Consider the following 18899-nt stretch of genomic DNA (forward strand, 5'->3'; position numbering starts at 1 on the left):
TGAAATCCTTCATCAGACTGTGCAGGAGAATGCAAACAGTAAGTCTCTTGTTCCAAACACCGAGTGAATTAAATAACAATCATAAAGTGCCCTGGAAATCTGAGTCTCGCCATAAATAATAAACAGGGACGTTATACAAATAACCAGCTTTGCAGCCCCAGTGGAAGAAAACACATCAGTAAGAAAAATGGAATAAGAAAAAAAATGCACCCCAAAGCCCCAACTAACAAAACGACAGCATTAGCCAACATCCTGAGGGCTCTGGCAGGCAGTGGAGGAATGGTCTCAGGAAAATGATTGCGTGCCCTTAGTGTGAGCCAGGCTGAGAGGGAAAAGCTGCGTGTGCCAGCGAGGCAAGTTGGTCCCGGGCTCAGGTCTCCAGGGACGACAAGCTACCCTAATCCCGCTTCTTCTTTGCTCTGGAAAAAGTGCGGCTCAGCTGAAGGCCTCCTGGACACCTCCCAGCCCCCCAGGGTGCAGTGGATTGGGATCTGTTCAGGCTCTTTGCAAACAGACAAGAAGGAAGCATAGATGTGGGTTTGGAGTTTGCTAAGCAAAGCCAGCCAACTTCCCAGCGCTAGTTCCTGTGGTGGACAGGGCGTGGGTGGGGAGAGCAGGTCCGGGCAGGGTACTGAGAGCCAAGCTAGAGTCTTGTTTATCATATTTGAGGACCCTACAGCAGATTTGTATTGACATTGTTCAATTTTATGCATGAACTGTGGATGACAGCTGAACTGTGGATGTCCAGGGACCCGCCAGGACTGAGCTCACATAGCCAGGTCCTCACTCTTAGATGCACCTTCCGCTGCATACCTCAGCCACACCTCCTACCTACTCTGTTAGGGGATACATTGGGAGCAGGGGAGGTTTGGTTTTTTTATGGATTAGGGAATACGATCCAAGAAGAAAGAAAGGGTCCGCACCATTTCAGAGCGCTCTCGGGTAGATGAAAACACCAGATTCTCATCCTCCCAGGGCTCCGTCTCCCTCACAGTGCTGAGATGCGAGGATGGGCACCACGGAGGAAGTGTATTTGCAGTCAGAGTCTGAACTCAGCCAGTGGTGCCCCAGGTGCTGGGGTCATGCAAGAGCCTGCAGCATCTGTGGAGCTGGTGTTCTCCTTCCTGGGTGCCCCAGCCCATTCCATGGAAGCCCAGAGTCCCTAGTGAGCACCAGCTGCCTCTGCTAATCATTTGAGAGTGTGCTTCCTGGGGAGATGAAAGGACAGCACTGGGAGCCATTTCTGCACCCCTTTAACTGCGCTGAAAGAATAGCTGGTCCTCATGATCTTGAATATCTAGGAAATCGCTGAAGATGAAAGTGTACGCCACATGCAGAAGGAGGTCCCCCACCCCTGTGCAGGCCCATCTTAGTCTGAGGAGCTGCTGTAAGGCAGGTCCAGGCTGTCCTGCTTCCCTTCTCCTCTTGAGCATCCTTTTCCTCTCCTCTTCTCTGAGGTGACTAACAGAATTTTCTGGCTCCTTGGGATTGTCTTCCTTGGTCCATGCCCAGCTCTAAGTCTCTCCTGTGCTCTTTCCTGGCCTCTCCCCACCCCACCACTTCTGCCTTTCCAGCCTCCCTGGAAATCCAAGCCAAGCTAAAGTATTAACTTCCCTCTCTGTTCATGGTCTCAACCACATCCTTCAGAATTCTTTGTGTGCCCATAGTGGGTGGCTTTGCCATCTCTGGGGTTCTTTATGGGCCAATATGCACAATCTCATATTCCCTCATCTGATGCCATGTAACAGATGTCTGTTCTGTGTAGAAACAGGACCTGCTTTGGGAGAGCACTGAGAAGGTGAACCTTTGACTCCAAGCCAAAGGAATCATGGGGGAGAGCTCCGTGTGTGTGTGTGTGTGTGTGTGTGTGTGTGTGTGTGTGTGTGTGTTGGAGATGAGGGTGAAGGAACAGCCAGAGTTCTGATGGGATGTATATGCCTAAAAATGCCTGAGTATGATGAGTTCACAGTACACAGGAAGCAAGAGAGCAGTGCAAGCAGAGAGACCATAGCTGGGGAAGGCCACCCTCCTGCTTTAATCCTACTCACCTGCCTGGGCCCTGGCATCCCAGGCAGCAGTGTTCCCTGGGAACAGACTCCTGAGGGTCGGGGAACTGCTGAATATGTGGAGGCTCATCTTGTGAAACACTGCCTCTGCCTGCTGTCAGGTGAGCTCCCTCCCCAGACCCACCTGACACCTGGGGGTGGCTTTATTTATTCTATTGTCATTCACAGAACTCATTAGTTATTTAAATGAAAAACGAATGGCTGCTCACTGTGTGCATGACGCTGGGCTAAAGTTTGGCAGTAAGAGAGAAAGAAGGAGGCAAGATCTCTGCTTTCCTGTGGCCAGCCATCTGGAGGGGCCAACAGTACACATGTAAGAAGTTCAGAATGTAGCTGGCCATTGTCACACACACGGGCAATCTCAGCACTTGGGGGGCCGAGATGGGGATCACCAGGAGTGTTCAAGGTCCGCCTGGACTACATAGTGAGACCTGTCTCCAAGACCAAACAAACAAACAAACAAACAATCAAAAAACAAACAAAAAACAGAAAAAAGAAAACAAATTCAGTATATAAGTGCAAGCTGAAATGGACTGGTTGCCATGGTGGCATGTACTTCAGGGAAGAGGGACATCTAACTTAGGGACAGTGTAGGGCCAGGTCCCTTTGCAGAGGCAACCTTTGCACTGAGATGCACCTGAGTGTTCTTGCAAGCTCCTTGAAGACTGGGACTATATCTTATTTACTCTTATAGCTTCAGTGCTTACAGTGATACATGGCACTTATTTTGAAAAATTGGTATCATTTTTATACTATTCAATGAATGTTTGATGAATAAATAAATAAATGATGTCCTTTCAGCATTTCCTTTAAAGCACTGTGTTTTTAATCACAGGAGGACAATGATGTCAGGTGAATCTGATAGTCTTATGCCCAGCCTGGCTTTATTCCTTCCTTTCTTGTCTGCCCTTTGTTGATTTTTGTTTGTATCTTCATGGGGTGTTTCAGATGTGCTGAGTTCACATGGGGAAGAATACACACACACACACACACACACACACACACACACACACACACTCTTCATTCCAGGGAATGCTGCAGATTTTCTCTGAGAAGCTATTAAGCACTCCCAAATACAGAAAGCCCTTCATTGACTATCACATGTCTCCTTAAATGATTTTTGTATAGTTTTTTCTTTTTATTGCTTTGTGTAGTTTAACAGCACCAATTGTGATTAGTCTAACTTATGATAAACCCCAGATCTATAAAGCTCTGTTCATTCATTATTTCCCTCTCGCTCCTTCTCAAGCTGTTCTTTTTAGGAATACAGTGGGGAGGGGGGAACAGAGGGAGAAGAAAACAAAAAAGATAGCAATTAATGGGAAAAATAAATGAAATAAGAGACCACTTCTCCTTGGGTGACAGACACTCTATTAGATACTGTTAAACAAAACAAATATGCTTTAAGGCAGCACAAGTAGGTCTTTTTATATTTATTCTGAATTGGAAATATAATGTTCACCACTTTAATGGAAGAGGCAGATAATTGTTTCAATATCTCACCAATTCCAGCAAGTGGGAGAAAAATAATTACCTTGCCAGTTGTTTAGTGTATATCAAGGTGTGTGGTATAGCATGGACAGATTTCTGTTTTTTTGATCTATGTCATAGCTGCTATTGCAATTCAATTATTAATATGTGGGAGTTATGACTATTTTGAGTATTGGTATGAGATAATTATAAACCATAAAACAGCTCCCCTTGATTGCGGATGCTTTTTCTTGTCTGAAGGCATCTTGGGGTTTGGGCACGCAAGCTGTAGAGGGAAATGTGCGCTGTGGCACTTAGAGAAGCAAGGCTGTCTGGAGAGGAGCGGGTCCCTTTCTCCCTGGGCCTGCATGTGTTCTGCCCTCCGGAGCCAAAGCCAGCCCACCTTTGACCTATTCCTTCTCTCGTCCACTTTACCATCCCGCTCCTAGCCTGTCTTGCTTTTCTTGTTAGTTGAGCCTTGTGATTCATCCACATCTCATCTTGGTCACCACCCTCTGTCCTCGGTCATCAAGAAGCTAGGGTTTCAGAAACAATCTGACTCCTGACTTTTTGGCTCCTCCAATTCCTATGGATCTCAGCTCAGCTTCTCTAACGAGCATTGCCAGCGAGAGAACATGTCTATTCAGCACCATGGACAGAGGCATGCTGTCAGCGTCCACAAATTAGAAGTTACTGCCTAGCACTCTTGTCAAGGCGTTGGTGCTGGGAAGGGAGGGGGGGGGTGTCTAAGAAAGGAAAAAAAAAAAGTCAATGAAAGAGACTGATGGGCAGGACACAAGACATGCAGCCCATATCCCGCTGTGCTCCGTCATGGGGATCCTACAAATCAGAAGTGGCTTCTGGAGTCTGTTGCCTTCTTGCAGACAGGCAGCAAATGGGGGAGGTGATTGCTTCCTGGGCTTAACTGTGCAGGCTTAGCTCTGAAGACTGTCACCTGATGGGTGTGGGTGACAGGCCCACAGCTGTCAAGGGCTCAGGTCTGCGGTACACACACAGGTGTAGGTTTCACGGACCATGGGCTGGGAAGAGTCAGCTGCAGAGTGCAGGAAGCACTCCTTGGAACTGTGCTGGGGTTTATCTCTGGGGGGAGAGATGACAGAGGTGAACTGCCTCCTCCTTGCCTGCAATGGGAATGAGGCTACAGGGGCTCTGAGCCTTGGGACGAAGAGGCCCAGTGCATGGCAAGTGTGGCTGGTGGGAGGCCACGGCTTCATTTGTCTGACTTTAATGAATAAATGACATTCCCAGCCATTGTTTATCTACTTTTGAATCCTGACAAACAGTCTGTGGCATCTGATGAAGAGGGTTATTAGCTGCACAAAGACAGATGGCTGGGGATGGAGAGGATTGGTTCTTTATTGCAGCAGGCCCATCAGTGACAGCAATGCTCTAGCATCCCAAATTCAACGTCAGTGTCAGTACCATCCCCAAGCCTTTCAGGAACCAGGCAAACCCCAGAGGAGGCGCCCAATGCAAGAGGAAGCCAGAACGGTCCATGAACAAGAGTAAGCATTAGGCCAATGGAGCTGGGAAAGAGGACAGATTTCCAAGTGTAAGATCTTTGGGGATACACACTGTATTCTGTAGTATTCTCCAAGGGGCTCTGTAAGGTGCTATTTATCTGAATAAGCATTCAAGAAATATGAATGACAGATGAGAAGGATAGAGAAGTTTGGAGCAGAAAGATAACAGAAGTAGATTTAATTGGGCTTGGTAACTTGGTGGGGGAACAAAGGCAGGGAAGAGAGAAGAAAAGAAATATGGAATGCAAAGGGAGGAGGGGAGATGGCATAAGAAGAACACTGTGAATCCACATCCTGTGTTTCAGACATGAGCTACATTTCCTGATGTTATTGTATAAAAAGCTTTGCAGAAATCGCGCTAAACTGTCCACTCTCTTTTCTGAGATATCCCAAGCTTTTTTCCTGGTTTCTCTGTACCACAATCACAGGACATAACTTCCCCTGTCCACATTACCTGTGAGATGGTGGGGAGGCTCCCGCTGACCTTCATTCATTCTCCGAAACTTGTCCTTGGCCGTGTAGCCCAGCACCAGACAGCATCCTCTCTTCTGAAGACCCAGCTCTGAAACAGAAGCACAGGTGGGTGAGTTGGCAGTGGCTGAGGTGTTAGAAGCCCTTCCGCAGGAAGCTGTGGTTACTGCTCCTGAAATGGACCTGCTTAATTAATAATAAGCATGTATATTTAATATTTATATAACACTCTGTTCTAGGCATAACTTTGTCAGTCATCCTTACAAGAGTCTCGTAACATCATGTGAACTAGGTACCATTACCAGCCCCATTTTAGATCAACTCCATGTACAAACATGGAAAGTAAGTGGCCTTGAAGAGCTAGCAGATGGTAGAGTGGAGACTTTGAACCTATGCAGCCTGGCTCTAGAACCCATGCTTGTAAACATTACCCTTTCTACCCTGGGCTTGAGAGCTATTTCCAGATCCCCTTGGGTCTGTGGTCAGATCTGCTAGAAAAGAGACAGAGTCCAGACAGTGACATTCAGGATGGCACAGTGCGATGATTATAGAAGGTGACCCAGGAGGAAGAAGTGATGGAGTGAGCCTGGAAAGACAGGGGCTGAGGTCTAAGCAGAGCTCTCTCTGCCTTTTGCATGCAGTCCTGGGGCTGGTAACTCCTGTACATTCCTATATCAGTGCACCAATCAGCACCATCGTTCCCCACTTATATGCATGGATTCAGCTCCCAGAGTTGGGGTAGTTAAGAGACACACGGGCCCACGGTACTTTGTCCCAGGTGGGCAAACCAAACAAAACAATTCCAGGGAGCAAATGTGAGGGACTCTTTCTCCTCCCCCTTCCCTCTCTCTTTCTCTCTCTTTGCCTTCTTTCCCTCCCTCTCTTCCTGTGCATTTTGTAGATCAGTGCCTCCTATGTGCAGGCTTGAACTGGAGTCTACCTGCCCCAGGAGAAGCCGTTTCTCTCTGGTACTTACCCTCGAATCCCGATTTGTCTTAAGTACTTTATGAGTCTAAAGTGTTTTCATACGTTTCCCTTTTGACTCTGGGGTAGGCAGAAGGGCAGTTGTTACAAGACACAGATCAGAAAACTGAGGCTCAACGATGCTAAATGATTTTCCCTCCACTTTGCTTCGAAGTCATATAAACGTGAGGACTGCCACAGACTGGGCAAATGAATGGCCAAGAGAGTTGATTTCCGAAACTGGAATGTGATGGTACCCCCCCTAGGCCTTGCTAGGATTCCTGGGGCTCTGGTTGCTTGGTCCCTCAGTTTCTCAGAGAGGGAGAGTCCCAGTGAGAGGTGTGGCACAATGCATCTCTTAGCCATCGTCAGTGACTCTGCCGTCAGGGACAGACAGAGTGGGTCCCTTCCTCCTCCTGCCTCTCCATCCCCTTCCGCTGAGCAGCTGTAACCTCCCAATGTAGCAGGATAAAAGGGAGTGTAGGGTCTACAAGAGGCAGAGGAGTCAAGCTTGGGGGCTCGTGCCCCAAGGAAAAACCAAGTGTGGCAGGCAGCAGCGGAAGGCCACAGCCCAGGGAGGTTGCCTGCTTTGATCTCCTGGTTCTTTAGGGGGCTTGTTGACTATCTGTGGAGCGCAGAGAGGCAGATCTGAGGGTGCCATTTCCACAGCGTTCTCTCCTCTTCCTTTCCCTGTACTCTTGCTCACTCATCTGAAGGCTCAGCCAACCGGCCCCCACTTCAAACGGCCTCGCATCTCAGGCACCCAAATTGACAATGTTAAGTTCTCCCATCCGAGGCTTTGGCCCTTTCTTCACAGGCTCCTGCTCTGTCGAGGACCATGTGGATCAAAGCCCCTTTGATGTTTACTTACGATATTTGTGAATTCTTTCTAACAACCACCTCCAAGGATCAGGAATGCAACATGCCAGGAGGGGGCCAGCAGAAACCCAGGTTGGGAGGAGGCACTGAGCTCCAATCAACAACAGCCTCTGGCTGGAGACCGTGCTGAGGCCTTGGGGTGCAGATGCCAGCAGAGTTAGCTGGCTCATTGGGATTGCAGGTCCATCACTAGAATGCCCATCACTGTGTATCACTAGAATGACACATTTCTGAGATGATTCTTGTTACACTGGAATCAACTTCTGATGCCCAGTTAAAGTATATATGTGGGGCTGAAAGGGCTAAAAGAGAGTCTGGATTCCTGAACTGACCCTAAGAGGGAGTCCAGCGGAGAATCTCAGAAAGAGGGCAAAAGTTGTTAGGTGGATACCGACAACATTCTAGTTGGTGTTCTGGGAAGTCTCTTTAATTCTCTGGCAAATAGAGATGTGGGCAATTCTCAGAAACATTATTTAAAGTCTGAGAAACTAATACTGGTTATCCTTGGTGACTCAACTGTCACACACTAGGGTATCCCCCAGGGTGACTGCCAGGAGAGAAGCCACATATGCACAGTTATTTTAAACAAGAATCTCCTTGACTATGTTTGATTGTTGTAAATGAGCAGGAAAAGAAGCTTTAAAAAAACCTGATTAATAAAAGAAATTGAGGACGAGGTAATTTCTCAATGTATTTGGCTCATTTAATTTGACACGTGTGGGTTAGTCTTAATTATTTAGGCGGCTACATTACAAGGCGCTAATAAGCACACTGCAGAAATTTATTAAGTGAGAGGGCTCTTGGACTGAGTCTCCGCAGAGAGGCCATGGGGATCTCTGCAAGGAGGAGCAGGTTGGAGGATAACAGAAGTGAGAATTGGCTCATTTTGCATTTACAAAAATTTGGGGTGCTCTTTGGGGAGATTTGCTAGATCAGAGGTCATTGAGTCCACATGTGGAAGCATGCCTTGAGGACAGAAGTAGGGGACCTGAAGGAAATCTGGAAACACAGCTGGAAGGTGGGGTTTTGTCAAAGAGCATAGGGAGAAGAAGGGGGAGGCAGGAAGTAGCCACTTTGACCTGGGAACCCCGCCCAGTCTAACTGGGCCAGTAGGAGAGAGAGGACATACGGTGACAGAAAGAGCAGGAACCTATCACTTAGTGAGGAAGAACAACCTGCAGAGTCACCTTCCTTGCTGCATGGCTCTTTGATGGATGGTGGACTCGAATTACAGATGCCTCTTAGGAAGAACAAGATGATAAGGGCTTTCACTGGGGAGAAGGCTTCGGGGCTGCCATCTTTGGCTTCATGAGTAGCAAAACCACTCAAGTGCCCAGACAGCACTGATGGAAAATGATTGACATGAATGGAGTCCTGGCTTAAAAGCAAGTTCAAGGTCACCTGCAGGTGGGGCACTGAGTGAAGGACACCGAACCTTAGGCGATATTACCTACCTATGCAAGGCGATGGATGTTGGGAGGGGCTGTTTCTCTGGGTGAGGGGAGACAGCACCCCAGGAACTCTGTCTGCACCTGGGGACTGTGAACAACCAAAGGCCCACAGCTCTGAGCCCCAGCACAAAGCTCGGTGCCTGGTGCATCCCAAGTGCTCAGGAAACCTCTGCTGACATACAGAAAGGACCAATTAAAAACACGGGGGAATGGTGGGCTCTCCCCAAGCCAGAGCAGAAGGAAACAGAGGGGCTTGAATGCAGCACAGTGCATTTAGGTTAGGTGAGGATGGCTGCGGAGTGAGTGGAGCCTGTGATTCATCAGGAGAGGAAACTGTTCTACAACTAGGGCACATTGTGGGCTTTCCTCCCGGGAGGAATAAAAAGAGATGGCTTTATAAATGGAATAGATTTCTTCAGCTCCAGAGGGTAGAGAAGGGCCCTCTTCTAGCTTTAGAATTCCTGTATTCTTACGAGTGATAATAATGATACAGTGACGCTACTTCACGTTTGTGGGACACTTATTTTTTCACGACACTGTCACATTCACAGTCTCGTTAGACGCTCACGGTGGCTTTGTGAAGAAGGCACGACGGAAATTATTTCCTTCATTTCAGTTTCAAGAACCAAGGCTCGGAGAAGTAAAAATGATAAAATGGCAATTCAAGGCCAAAGCTTTAGCCGCGAATGGCGCTGGGCTTAGGATCCAAACCTGATTCTGCCTTTGCTCTCAGGATGAGATCTGGGATTGCAGGGCTGAAGATAGCACAATTTAAGTCAGACTAGAGTACAAACAGCAGACACCTGCGACCTGGGCTAGCGCAGTGTTATGCATTGAATTGTATCACCCCCCCATTCATATGCTGTTTAATCCCCGAGCCCAACATGACTTGTTATTTGGAGGCAGGGACTCTGCAGAGGTGATCAAGTTAAGACGAAGTTACGGTACAGTATGACTGGTGTCCTTACAAAGAATGAGACGTTGGAGACAGAAGTGTGTGACAGCGAGAATGGCACACAAACATGAAGACAACCATCTACACGGTGAGGAGGGGGCTGTGGAATAGATGTTGCCCTTGCAGCCTCAGGAAGTACAACCCTGCCAACGTCCTGCTTCCCAGTCTGTGTGAAGATGCATCTTGCTAGGTAAGCTGCCCTTCATGGGGGAATTTGTCACAGCAGCCATAGCAAACTGCTGCAGACAGGAAGGGGGAATTGGTCCCCATGGGGTGTGGGTATTTCTATTGGTTGTGACTTTGGAATGATTCTTGGGGTCACAAGTGCTCACTTTTGTCCCATCCAGACACTAATGAGCTCTCAAGTGACCTCAGGTAGTGCTGGTGGACATGTGATGGCCAGTCCCTGCTCTGTGGCTGTTCAGTGCATTGGGATGGCTCCTCGCAGGAGGTCTGCCTGCCTTGCCCCCAACTGACCTGCACACAGTAGACCTGGTGATATACTGATATTATTTCACATTTGTGGGGCACTGATTTTTTCACCATGCTGTCATATTCACTGTCTGGTTTCGTTTCTCACCTGAAACTATTAGTCGCAAGTGTGTCCCCACAGGCAGACCAAACAAGAGCCGGACTATTATGGGCAAGCGGTTTGGAGGGGATACGGCAAAGATTTTAGGAGCGGAGGAAGAGAGATGAGGAAGACACTGATCCTAAAGCAGCTGTTGAGTCACTGCTAGGAATCTGGACTCTTCCCACGCAGGGTGGAGAGCTAGGGAAAGCGTAATCAGGGGAGAGAGAGAGGCCTTCCACACATGGACTAAAGATCACTGTAACAGTGGTGACGTGATAGTCAGAGGAGCTGGGCCCTAAAAAGAGAGCAGCTGGGAGCTAAGGCCTTACTCTGTGAGAGGAGGCCACACATCGGCTTCCCCTTCCTGCTCTCTGAAGGTGGCTGGAGAGAAGCGAGCAAGTGAAAGAACACTGTGCTTCCTCGGGGCCACACTCGCCTCCAGGTCCCTGCTGCCTCATCGTGGAGAGCAGTTCGGGGCTGAAAACACCTCGGATTCCCCAGATGGCACCTGAGGCCACATGCAGAAGATCCCAACCGGACCTGGCTTAAGCCACTGGGAGGCCACAGCGCCCCGGAACCGACAGAACTGGCTGAGGCTGGCAGTGAGCAGGCCACGGGCTTCCCTGAGCCTCGTGTTCTTACCCACGGGCTGTCGCCACAAAGGCTTCTTATGAAAATCCAGTATGTGCTGAAAAGTGCTATTTCACAATATGCATTATACTCAAGTGGGGAGGAGAACTAGAGAGAGGGGAAGGGGAAAGGAAGGAATAGAAAAGAAAAAATGATGAGAAAAGAAGGGGAAAATGGAATCAAAGCTCTTGTAAATAAGGAGGGGAAGAGGGATTGAAGAGGGTAGGGGAATGGGAAAAAATAATCAAGCTTATCATGTAGAGGTACAAATCTTCTATAATGAGTGTGGTTATCATGTATACCTAAAATGGACTGGCAAACTTAATTAATTAATTAAAAATAAAGAAAAATGCTTAGAATGGAGTGACAGTAACGGTGGGTTCAACAGTTAGAAACAATACATCAGCGAGGTGTCTACAGGTCAAGCTCACCCTCCCTCCTTTTTTAACCACGAAGGGCGCTGCCGAGGTTCTGGGGGGGTTAACAGCACACCCAGGTGGGAAAAGAGGAGGGAGAAAGGCTCCAGCTCATGCTCTCTGCTCTTTGTACCTTCTGCCCAGCCTGATTAGGGCCACTGTGTGCCATCATATGCTCCCTGTCGTGATGACTGTGCCTCACTAATACCTCGGAAGCAACAGGATCAAGTGACCACTGAACAAAAGCTCTCAAACCATGAACTAAAAGAAACTTTTCCTTCTATGCATTGTTATTCTCAGGTATTTTGTCACAGTAACAGAGGGCTGACTAATACTAATTAAGCCATATTTGAGTTGATGAAGTTCCTAAATGAGAAGGACCCAGGTGATAACAGAGGCAAGAGTTTCAGTCTGAAGAAATACACTAGGAAAAGGGATTGAAACAAGGTCTTACATTCTAGCCCAGGCTGGCCTTGAACCTGCTAGGCCACTTAGGCTAGCTTTGAACTCCCAAGCCTTCTACTTTGACTCCTGGGTACTGGGGTTATAGATGTGTGCCATCACTCCTGGCTCTGAAGGAATACATTTTTAGCCAGTTTAATGGACTTTAAGAGGGAATATCTTGTAGAGACATAGCAGTGTGGTGCAAAGGGTAGGCTGTGCTATATTCATTCATCCCATACTCCACAACTAGCAGGTATTAATAAAATTGACCAGAATTAATATGCTCACTGAGCAGCCACTATATACAAGTCAAAAATATGTAAGACAAATTGCCAAAATATGTAAGAAAAAAATACGTGGACAAATTTGCAATTTCCCATTGCAATGAGACAGTAATCTGTTGGTTATACAAGTCATATAGAGGTTGAAAAATTCTTTATCTGAATGCTTGGTATCAGAAACATTTCCAAGTTTGGGGCTTTGGTAATATTTGTACACATCTTTACCCGTTGAACAGCTCTAATAAGAAAATCCAAACTTCCAAACTCTCAGAAACTTCTTGAATATGAAATTTCAGATTTCTGAGCAATTTGGATTTTGGGATTATGATTGCTCAGCTTATACTGATGAAAAGTTGTGGCAGTCCAAGACTTGAAATGGTTGAGTAAAGAGCTCCCATGAGGCAGCATGGAGGTCCTGGCTGCAGGAGTCCAGAGAGGGAGGCTGGAGCTGCAGGCTCTGGATGATGGTAAGGGTGCCCCCCCAAAGGCAGAGGCATGCCTGGAATCTTGTTTGTGTTGGGTGTCTGATTCAGTGCTTGTGTAGTAGGTGACTGCCCATCACTGGCTGTTGCTAGCTAGAGTCTTTTGCTTGGAAAACTTTCACCTTGATTTTGCTAAATCCGTGCGTTCTGCCTTGATTCTACCTACTTTTACTCCCAGCATAATTGCTCATATCCAGGCAATAATGATACCCATAAGTCATCATTTTCTGATCACCATTTTCTGATCAACTCCTACAGTAAAGGGAGGGACTCGATATGAGAATTAGGAAAGGTTTATTAATCTTGACTAGCACCTGGCTCTGGCCCTGTAGGACCAATAATAAATGTTTAATAGCCCAATAATACCTGTTTCATAATTTTTGAGTCTCATTGCTTGCTAATCTAAGTTTATTAAAGAACTATAAACTTTACATTGTTGTAAAGACGTAATTGTTATTTCATAGGCTATTTAATATGAGTTAATTATATTAGAACTAAGTTTCCCCCATTCATATTAAGTATCAATTAGTTGTTTTAAACTATTGATTTGTATTTAATTAACTATGCTATTACATACCAATTAAATTCTTATAAGAGAAACTTGAAACAGCTGTAGTCTTAAATTAAGTTTTTAAAATAATAAATTACATTAAAAGCTCAAGTTGCATTATTGCCTTTCAGGAAGAGTTGACAATCATTTATTATCATTCCAAAAAGGTTCTGTGACCACTGGCCCATCCTAACTCACTCCTACAGGGAGCAAGGGTCTTTCAGACACTTGCTGATCAATGCCTTGTGTTCATAAAGCAACAGCCAGGGGTGGCCCTTTGCCAGACCTGCTCTGCTGAGCTTGCCTCTGCGGTGGCATTTTCTGGCTGGCAGAGCTCTACCCACTGCACAACTAGGCAAAACCCTCCACAGCTGCTCCTCACCACCAGCTGTGGAGCCTAGAATTTCTTGTGCTGCTATTAGTTCTGTGTCCCTGCATGGTCATCAATCCTGTGGTTTCTCTACTTCTCTGCTCTGCTGGCCTAAGTTCTTAAGTCCTAGGGGGCAAACACAGGTGACAATAACCCCAGTGTAATGGGCATGTAAGTTCTCTCACTTTGATTCACCTTCACGGAAACTTTATAAAAAACAGGTATTAACATCTCAGTTTCTTTCTTCTTTTGTAATGGGAATCAACCTCAGGACCTTGTGCTTACCAAGCAGGCACTGTGCACTGAGCTATATCCCCAGCCCCATCTTAGTTGTTCTGTATGGAAACTGGCTCTATTACTGTTATTATTCTTAGTGTTGGAGCTGGAATTGAGATTCTTCCACATACCAGGCAAGTTCTCCCACTGAGCCACATGCTCAGCCCAGAAACTGGCATTTTAGTTTACCCATAGCTGGAGAGCTGTGAAGTCAGAGTGGCTCTGTCTGCCTGGGTCTGGGTGACGCTTTGGGCCATAGTGGGGTTCCACTCTCTATGTAATGCAGCTGCCCATCACCTCTGAGACTCAGCCCCTCGGGTCAGCTGTCTGAGATCTTGCCTGGCTTTTGTTATCTTTTTCTCCTGGGATGACTGGACAGTACCCTTAGACACTGCCTGGGTCTTTCAGCAGATGGACAGCCTGGAATACCAACGCGGCCACCAGCTGACTCAGTGTGTGGCCTTCCTTTGGGGTATTTGGCCATCCATAAGGACCCCAAGTTGGCAATGTCTACTGCACCCCCTGCACACTGAATTTGGGATGCTGGCGCTCCCCCTGGGGGGCTGGATACAGCCTTGCTTTGTCTTTCTCTGTGGTAATCATCTACCTGGGGCCAAGCGCATTCCACTCACCATTTCAATTAAAGTTGCCAGGTACTAATTGGTGTGCTTCATTAGTCTCTGGGCTAAGCATTTTGTATGCATTAGCATTGTTAATCCTTGTAAAAACTCCACAAGGTATTCTCTACTTACCAGAAGAGGAAACTGAGGACCTAAAAGGTTAAATAATGTTCTCAGGGCCAAAGAGCTAGTGAGTGTTGAGACCAGAAAACTAATCATAAAAGACATTCTTTGGATTACCGGTATAATCTCTTTGCAAAGAGGGTGAGTGGTTTTAATAATGTTGGCTGAAGAATTTAACAGGAAACAATTCTATCACATGTGCAGGAATGTCTCAGCCCACCTCTGAATTAAAATGTCTAATCTCACTAGGCCAAGTGCTCTGTGGAGAAGCATAACAGAAATAGGATCACAAAGCCACTCCAGGCCCCTGCCCCACAGGTAGGTGTACCTGTCCCATGAGGAACTACGGGCCATATGCCTGGGAGGCTCTCAGGCTTTCCTAAGAGAAGACTGGAAGTTGGTGACTGATGTTTGAATGGGGTCAGAGACACCACAGGGAGTAGCCTGTCCTGGGGACCCTCAGCCCGGTTCATTTGGTCAATCAGGGATGGGAGTCTAGGCAGCAAGAGAGCCCTTCCTTCCTTCCTTCCTTCCTTCCTTCCTTCCTTCCTTCCTTCCTTCCTTCCTTCCTTCCTTCCATTTGTTCTTTGCTCTTTTTGAGACAGGGTCTCACTATGCAGTTCAGGCTGATCTCGAATTCCTTTGCAGCCTAGGCTGGTTTTGCAAGTATCCTCCCACCTCAGCTTCCCGAGGGCTGGGATTACAGGTATGCAACACCACGCCCAGCCCAGCTCTTCTGTTGTTTTAATAGGACCAACAGAGTCCCCTAAAGACTAACAATGAGGACCATAAGGGAGTCTGTAAAGTCCCCCTGCCACTGTGCACCTCCACCCCATCCCCCCGCAGTCCTCTTGAGGTCCAGGGTCAGAGACCAAAGCTGGAGGCTGTAAGTACAAGCCTGGCTTTGGCTTTAGTCTTCACATAGATTAGTGAGAAAATGCACTTTTTGCCCCACTGAGCCAGGTGAGGCTCAGGGAAGTTAAAAATTGTTCCTGAATTTGCTCCACTGGTCCAGGATTCACACCCAGACCTTTTTAGTTCCAGAACCCTGGCCCAGCCCCTTTCTCCCAGGCTGCAGTCTGGGTGTGAGCATGCTGCCCAGGGGCCAGCAGAGACAGGCTGGACGGGACGTCTCTCAGAGGGAGCAGGCTGATGGTCATTGGCACTGTGCCTGGTGGTTGGGAGCCGCTGGGGCTGGGAGAGGCAGGGAGGATGGTGAATGAGCGAAGCGTGGACGCTGCCCGCCTGCTCCAGGTGGGCTGGCAGCAAGAGTGGGGCTGTGTTTGGGGAGACACTGACACACAAACACCTTGCTGCCCCGTTAGGGCCCAAATAAAATCGCGAATATAGGCGATAAACCCAGATGGTCCCACGAGAATTTGTCACTGTAGGTGGCTAGGAATGTTCAGCCTTTGCTCTTGGGCCCCATGTTCCACTGGGCAAAGTTGGGTGGAGGGAGACGTCCGCTGTTGCTGGGTATCTCGAGGAGGGCAGAGATTAGGAAACAGGTGCTGGGAAGGTGGGGGTGTGCAGTTTCTAGGGGCTCATGCAGAAGCGGGCAGATGTGGCTCCTGTGCGCTGGGTGGAAAAGTAGAACGGGCAGGAGGTCGGGATGAGGGCACGACCCCAGCCCAGAAGACCCCTCACTGCAGCCCAGTGGCCCTAACTGGCCTGGCCCAGGCACACAAGCAGCCTGCCGAGGAGAGGGCAGGAGAAGGTTGGTCTGCAGCCCTGCAGTGCTGCTTCTCCTCGAGGTGCTGGGACTGCCCTCCAGGATGTCCTCACCTTGGAGGGCGAGGCCAGCAAGGAACAGGGCAGCTCAACGGCCAGGCAGTGCCAGCTTTGCTCACCCAGCCCACCCGTAAGGCAGAGAGGCCAGCGAGCGGCAGGGTGAGGTGAAGCCCTGGCAGAACAGGCAGGGAACCCTGCTGTCGCCCATTACGGAAACCCTCCTTGAGCTTGGCACACTCCATTACAACCCTGTATCTTATAATTAAATTGAATCTGCCAGTTTCCTCTCAGCATGGCAGCAATTCAAGCTCATTGGCGGCTTTCTTTGTTTATTTTCACTTATTTATTTATTTAGTAATTATTTATCCAGCTACCCGTATAGCTAGATGGAGGCCATAGCCCAGTGTTTCTTTTGCCTTGATAACATAAGAAAGCTCAAATGCAGTCTTTTCTGCTTTGTTTCCAAGGGCCAGAGAGAACAGGAGGAGACAGCAGAGCTGAGCAGGTCCACACAGAGGAAATCTGTCTTCCAGACAGCATCAAACTGACCCTTTGGTGCCAGGAATGCCACAGATGCCTATGGTGGGTCCACTAACACTCCTGAAAGGTCCTTGTTGGCCCTGCAAGGCCCTCAAGATCCTCAGCACTAGAACACAGGTCAGAGAATGTGGAAACTGGATTTTAGGATTGGGAATTATTAGCAGCTGATACACCTGCAAGGCTCTGCTATCCAAGACACATTCATCAAATACATATTCTCGTAGCACAAAAACACCCAAAGACATTCTCTGAGGGTTAGAGAGGCCCTGTAACTTGCTCAAAGGCAGTCAGCTGCTAATAGTAGAGTTGGGATTTGAACACAAGGCATGGGGGTAAACTCAAGCCCTGATACTTCCTCAGATCCAAGATGACAGCCACAAAAAGCAAAAACACTTTCTTCTCTTTAATGATAACCTTTCTGCAGTGAGGGGGCGAAGGAGAGCCTGATAGCTTTGATTAATGAATCAGCTTCAAAAAGATCCAGGGGAGTGATTTTCAACAAGCAGCCATCACTTAATAAGAACATGAAAGTTTACTTACCATGAGCCCAGCCCTGTGGGAGGCTGATTGCTAATAGGAGAGCTGGGGACGGCTCAAACCTGGCACAGCAGCAGCTGAGCCTCAGAGATGTGACCTCATTTGGGGAGATTGCCCCGGTACCCCCACCAGAGTAGAGGGCAAAGGTGGCCGAGTGTGTGTGTGTGTGTGTGTGAAGAATCCAGACTCGAGCTGACACCTTGGATTTAACCCTCCCTTGAACAGTGGCACATACTGACCAGTTCTGTCCTTTTGTGCCTACGCCAGCACCTAGGCACTGTCATCTATGAGCACTTTCCTATTTCTTGGGACAGGGATGGGTGGCACCAGAAGAGACATGGGTCTTTCTTGGCCAGGCCTAAGCCTGTTCAGGAAATTGACACAAGATTTCAGTGCAGGCTGGAGGTAGGGATTGGCTTCCACATCCTGTTTCCCACATACAGCCAACAGGTCCTGACCAGTCCACATAGCGGGGTCAGAACCGTGGGAGGATTCACACTTCTCGTTCATCTGGAGAAAGTTGTCTGCTGAGAGGCCCCAGTGAAGAAACCTGGTCTAAGAGAAGAGGGTCCTTTACGCAGGGGTCCCTGAGTAAGGAGTCCTGAGCTGTCTGATCACCTCTCCATGCCTCAGCCTTAGAGTGTGGAGCAGCTGAGAGCCAGCCAGAGGAACCTTCAGGTGGACGGCCACCCTGCCTTCTGGCAGGACTGCCACTCAGCTATCCCGGAAAGGTGATGCCTTGGATTTGTCTTGAAAGCAAACCCATTCACAACTCTTTGTTGGTAGCAGCTGCTAATGGCAGTGGATTCTTCTGTATATAAGAGGCTCATCTCTGGAGAATTATGATTCTAGAACTAGGAAAATATGATTTTTTAAAATCAGTTGTTTAAGGTTCCAAGGAGTAGCTGGATTTGGGATCCTAAGAGGGTCTACTGTCCTGGAACACACTGGGCAGTGTGATACCACACCTAAAATGTACCACCAAGCATGCTGTCAAGCATTTTATATAAATCATTTCATTTAATTCTGAGGCCAATCCCATGCAGTGGAATGTTCTAATAGTACAGGTGAGGAAACTCAGGCTTGGAAGGATTAAATACCAGCTCATCTGTAAGGTGGCTGACTGAAACTTGAATCTGGGCCTGAGTTCTATTAAGGCCAGCTCCTTCCCTCAAGTGTAGATTTTTGCCACTTGCAGGTCGACTTCCTGCTCATGCTTGGGGGTGACAGGGTAGGCAGCTCTCGAAACTACAGCGAGGGGCTCCTTCCTCAGTGTTCCTTAGAAGCATCCAAGGGGTAAGTGGAGTGGGGCCTATGGCAGCTCAGAGGTGGTGGGTCAGGAGCACAAGTCCTTTGGGCTGGGGCCACAGGCATTGTTGGCTGTCAGAGGCAGATAGGCAGCAGAGAGAAGCTCTCAGAAGGCTGCTTCCCAGACCTGGCTGCCACTGTCTCCCTCTCTGTGCTCTGTTCTCACTGTTTGGGCAAACACTAGCTTCATGCTAGGTGGCTGGCTCTGCTTTAGTCAG

At 48.1% G+C, this 18899-nt stretch overlaps 1 protein-coding gene across 6 annotated transcripts in view; it reads right to left on the reverse strand.

Moving 5' to 3' along the window:
* Nucleotides 1-18899, reverse strand: part of Kirrel3 (kirre like nephrin family adhesion molecule 3) — a 547843-nt gene that overhangs the window by 110595 nt on the left and 418349 nt on the right. For all 6 annotated transcript variants that reach the window (XM_063256032.1, XM_063256030.1, XM_023566166.2 and 3 more), the window contains one exon: nt 5535-5642. In XM_063256032.1, coding sequence (XP_063112102.1) covers nt 5535-5642 — 108 coding nt within the window. The remainder of the gene's footprint in view (nt 1-5534; nt 5643-18899) is intronic.

This window comes from Cavia porcellus, unplaced genomic scaffold (genome assembly GCF_034190915.1).
Source record: "Cavia porcellus strain 051 isolate PalLab524CR breed Dunkin Hartley unplaced genomic scaffold, mCavPor4.1 scaffold_9, whole genome shotgun sequence".
Taxonomy (NCBI): domain Eukaryota; kingdom Metazoa; phylum Chordata; class Mammalia; order Rodentia; family Caviidae; genus Cavia; species Cavia porcellus.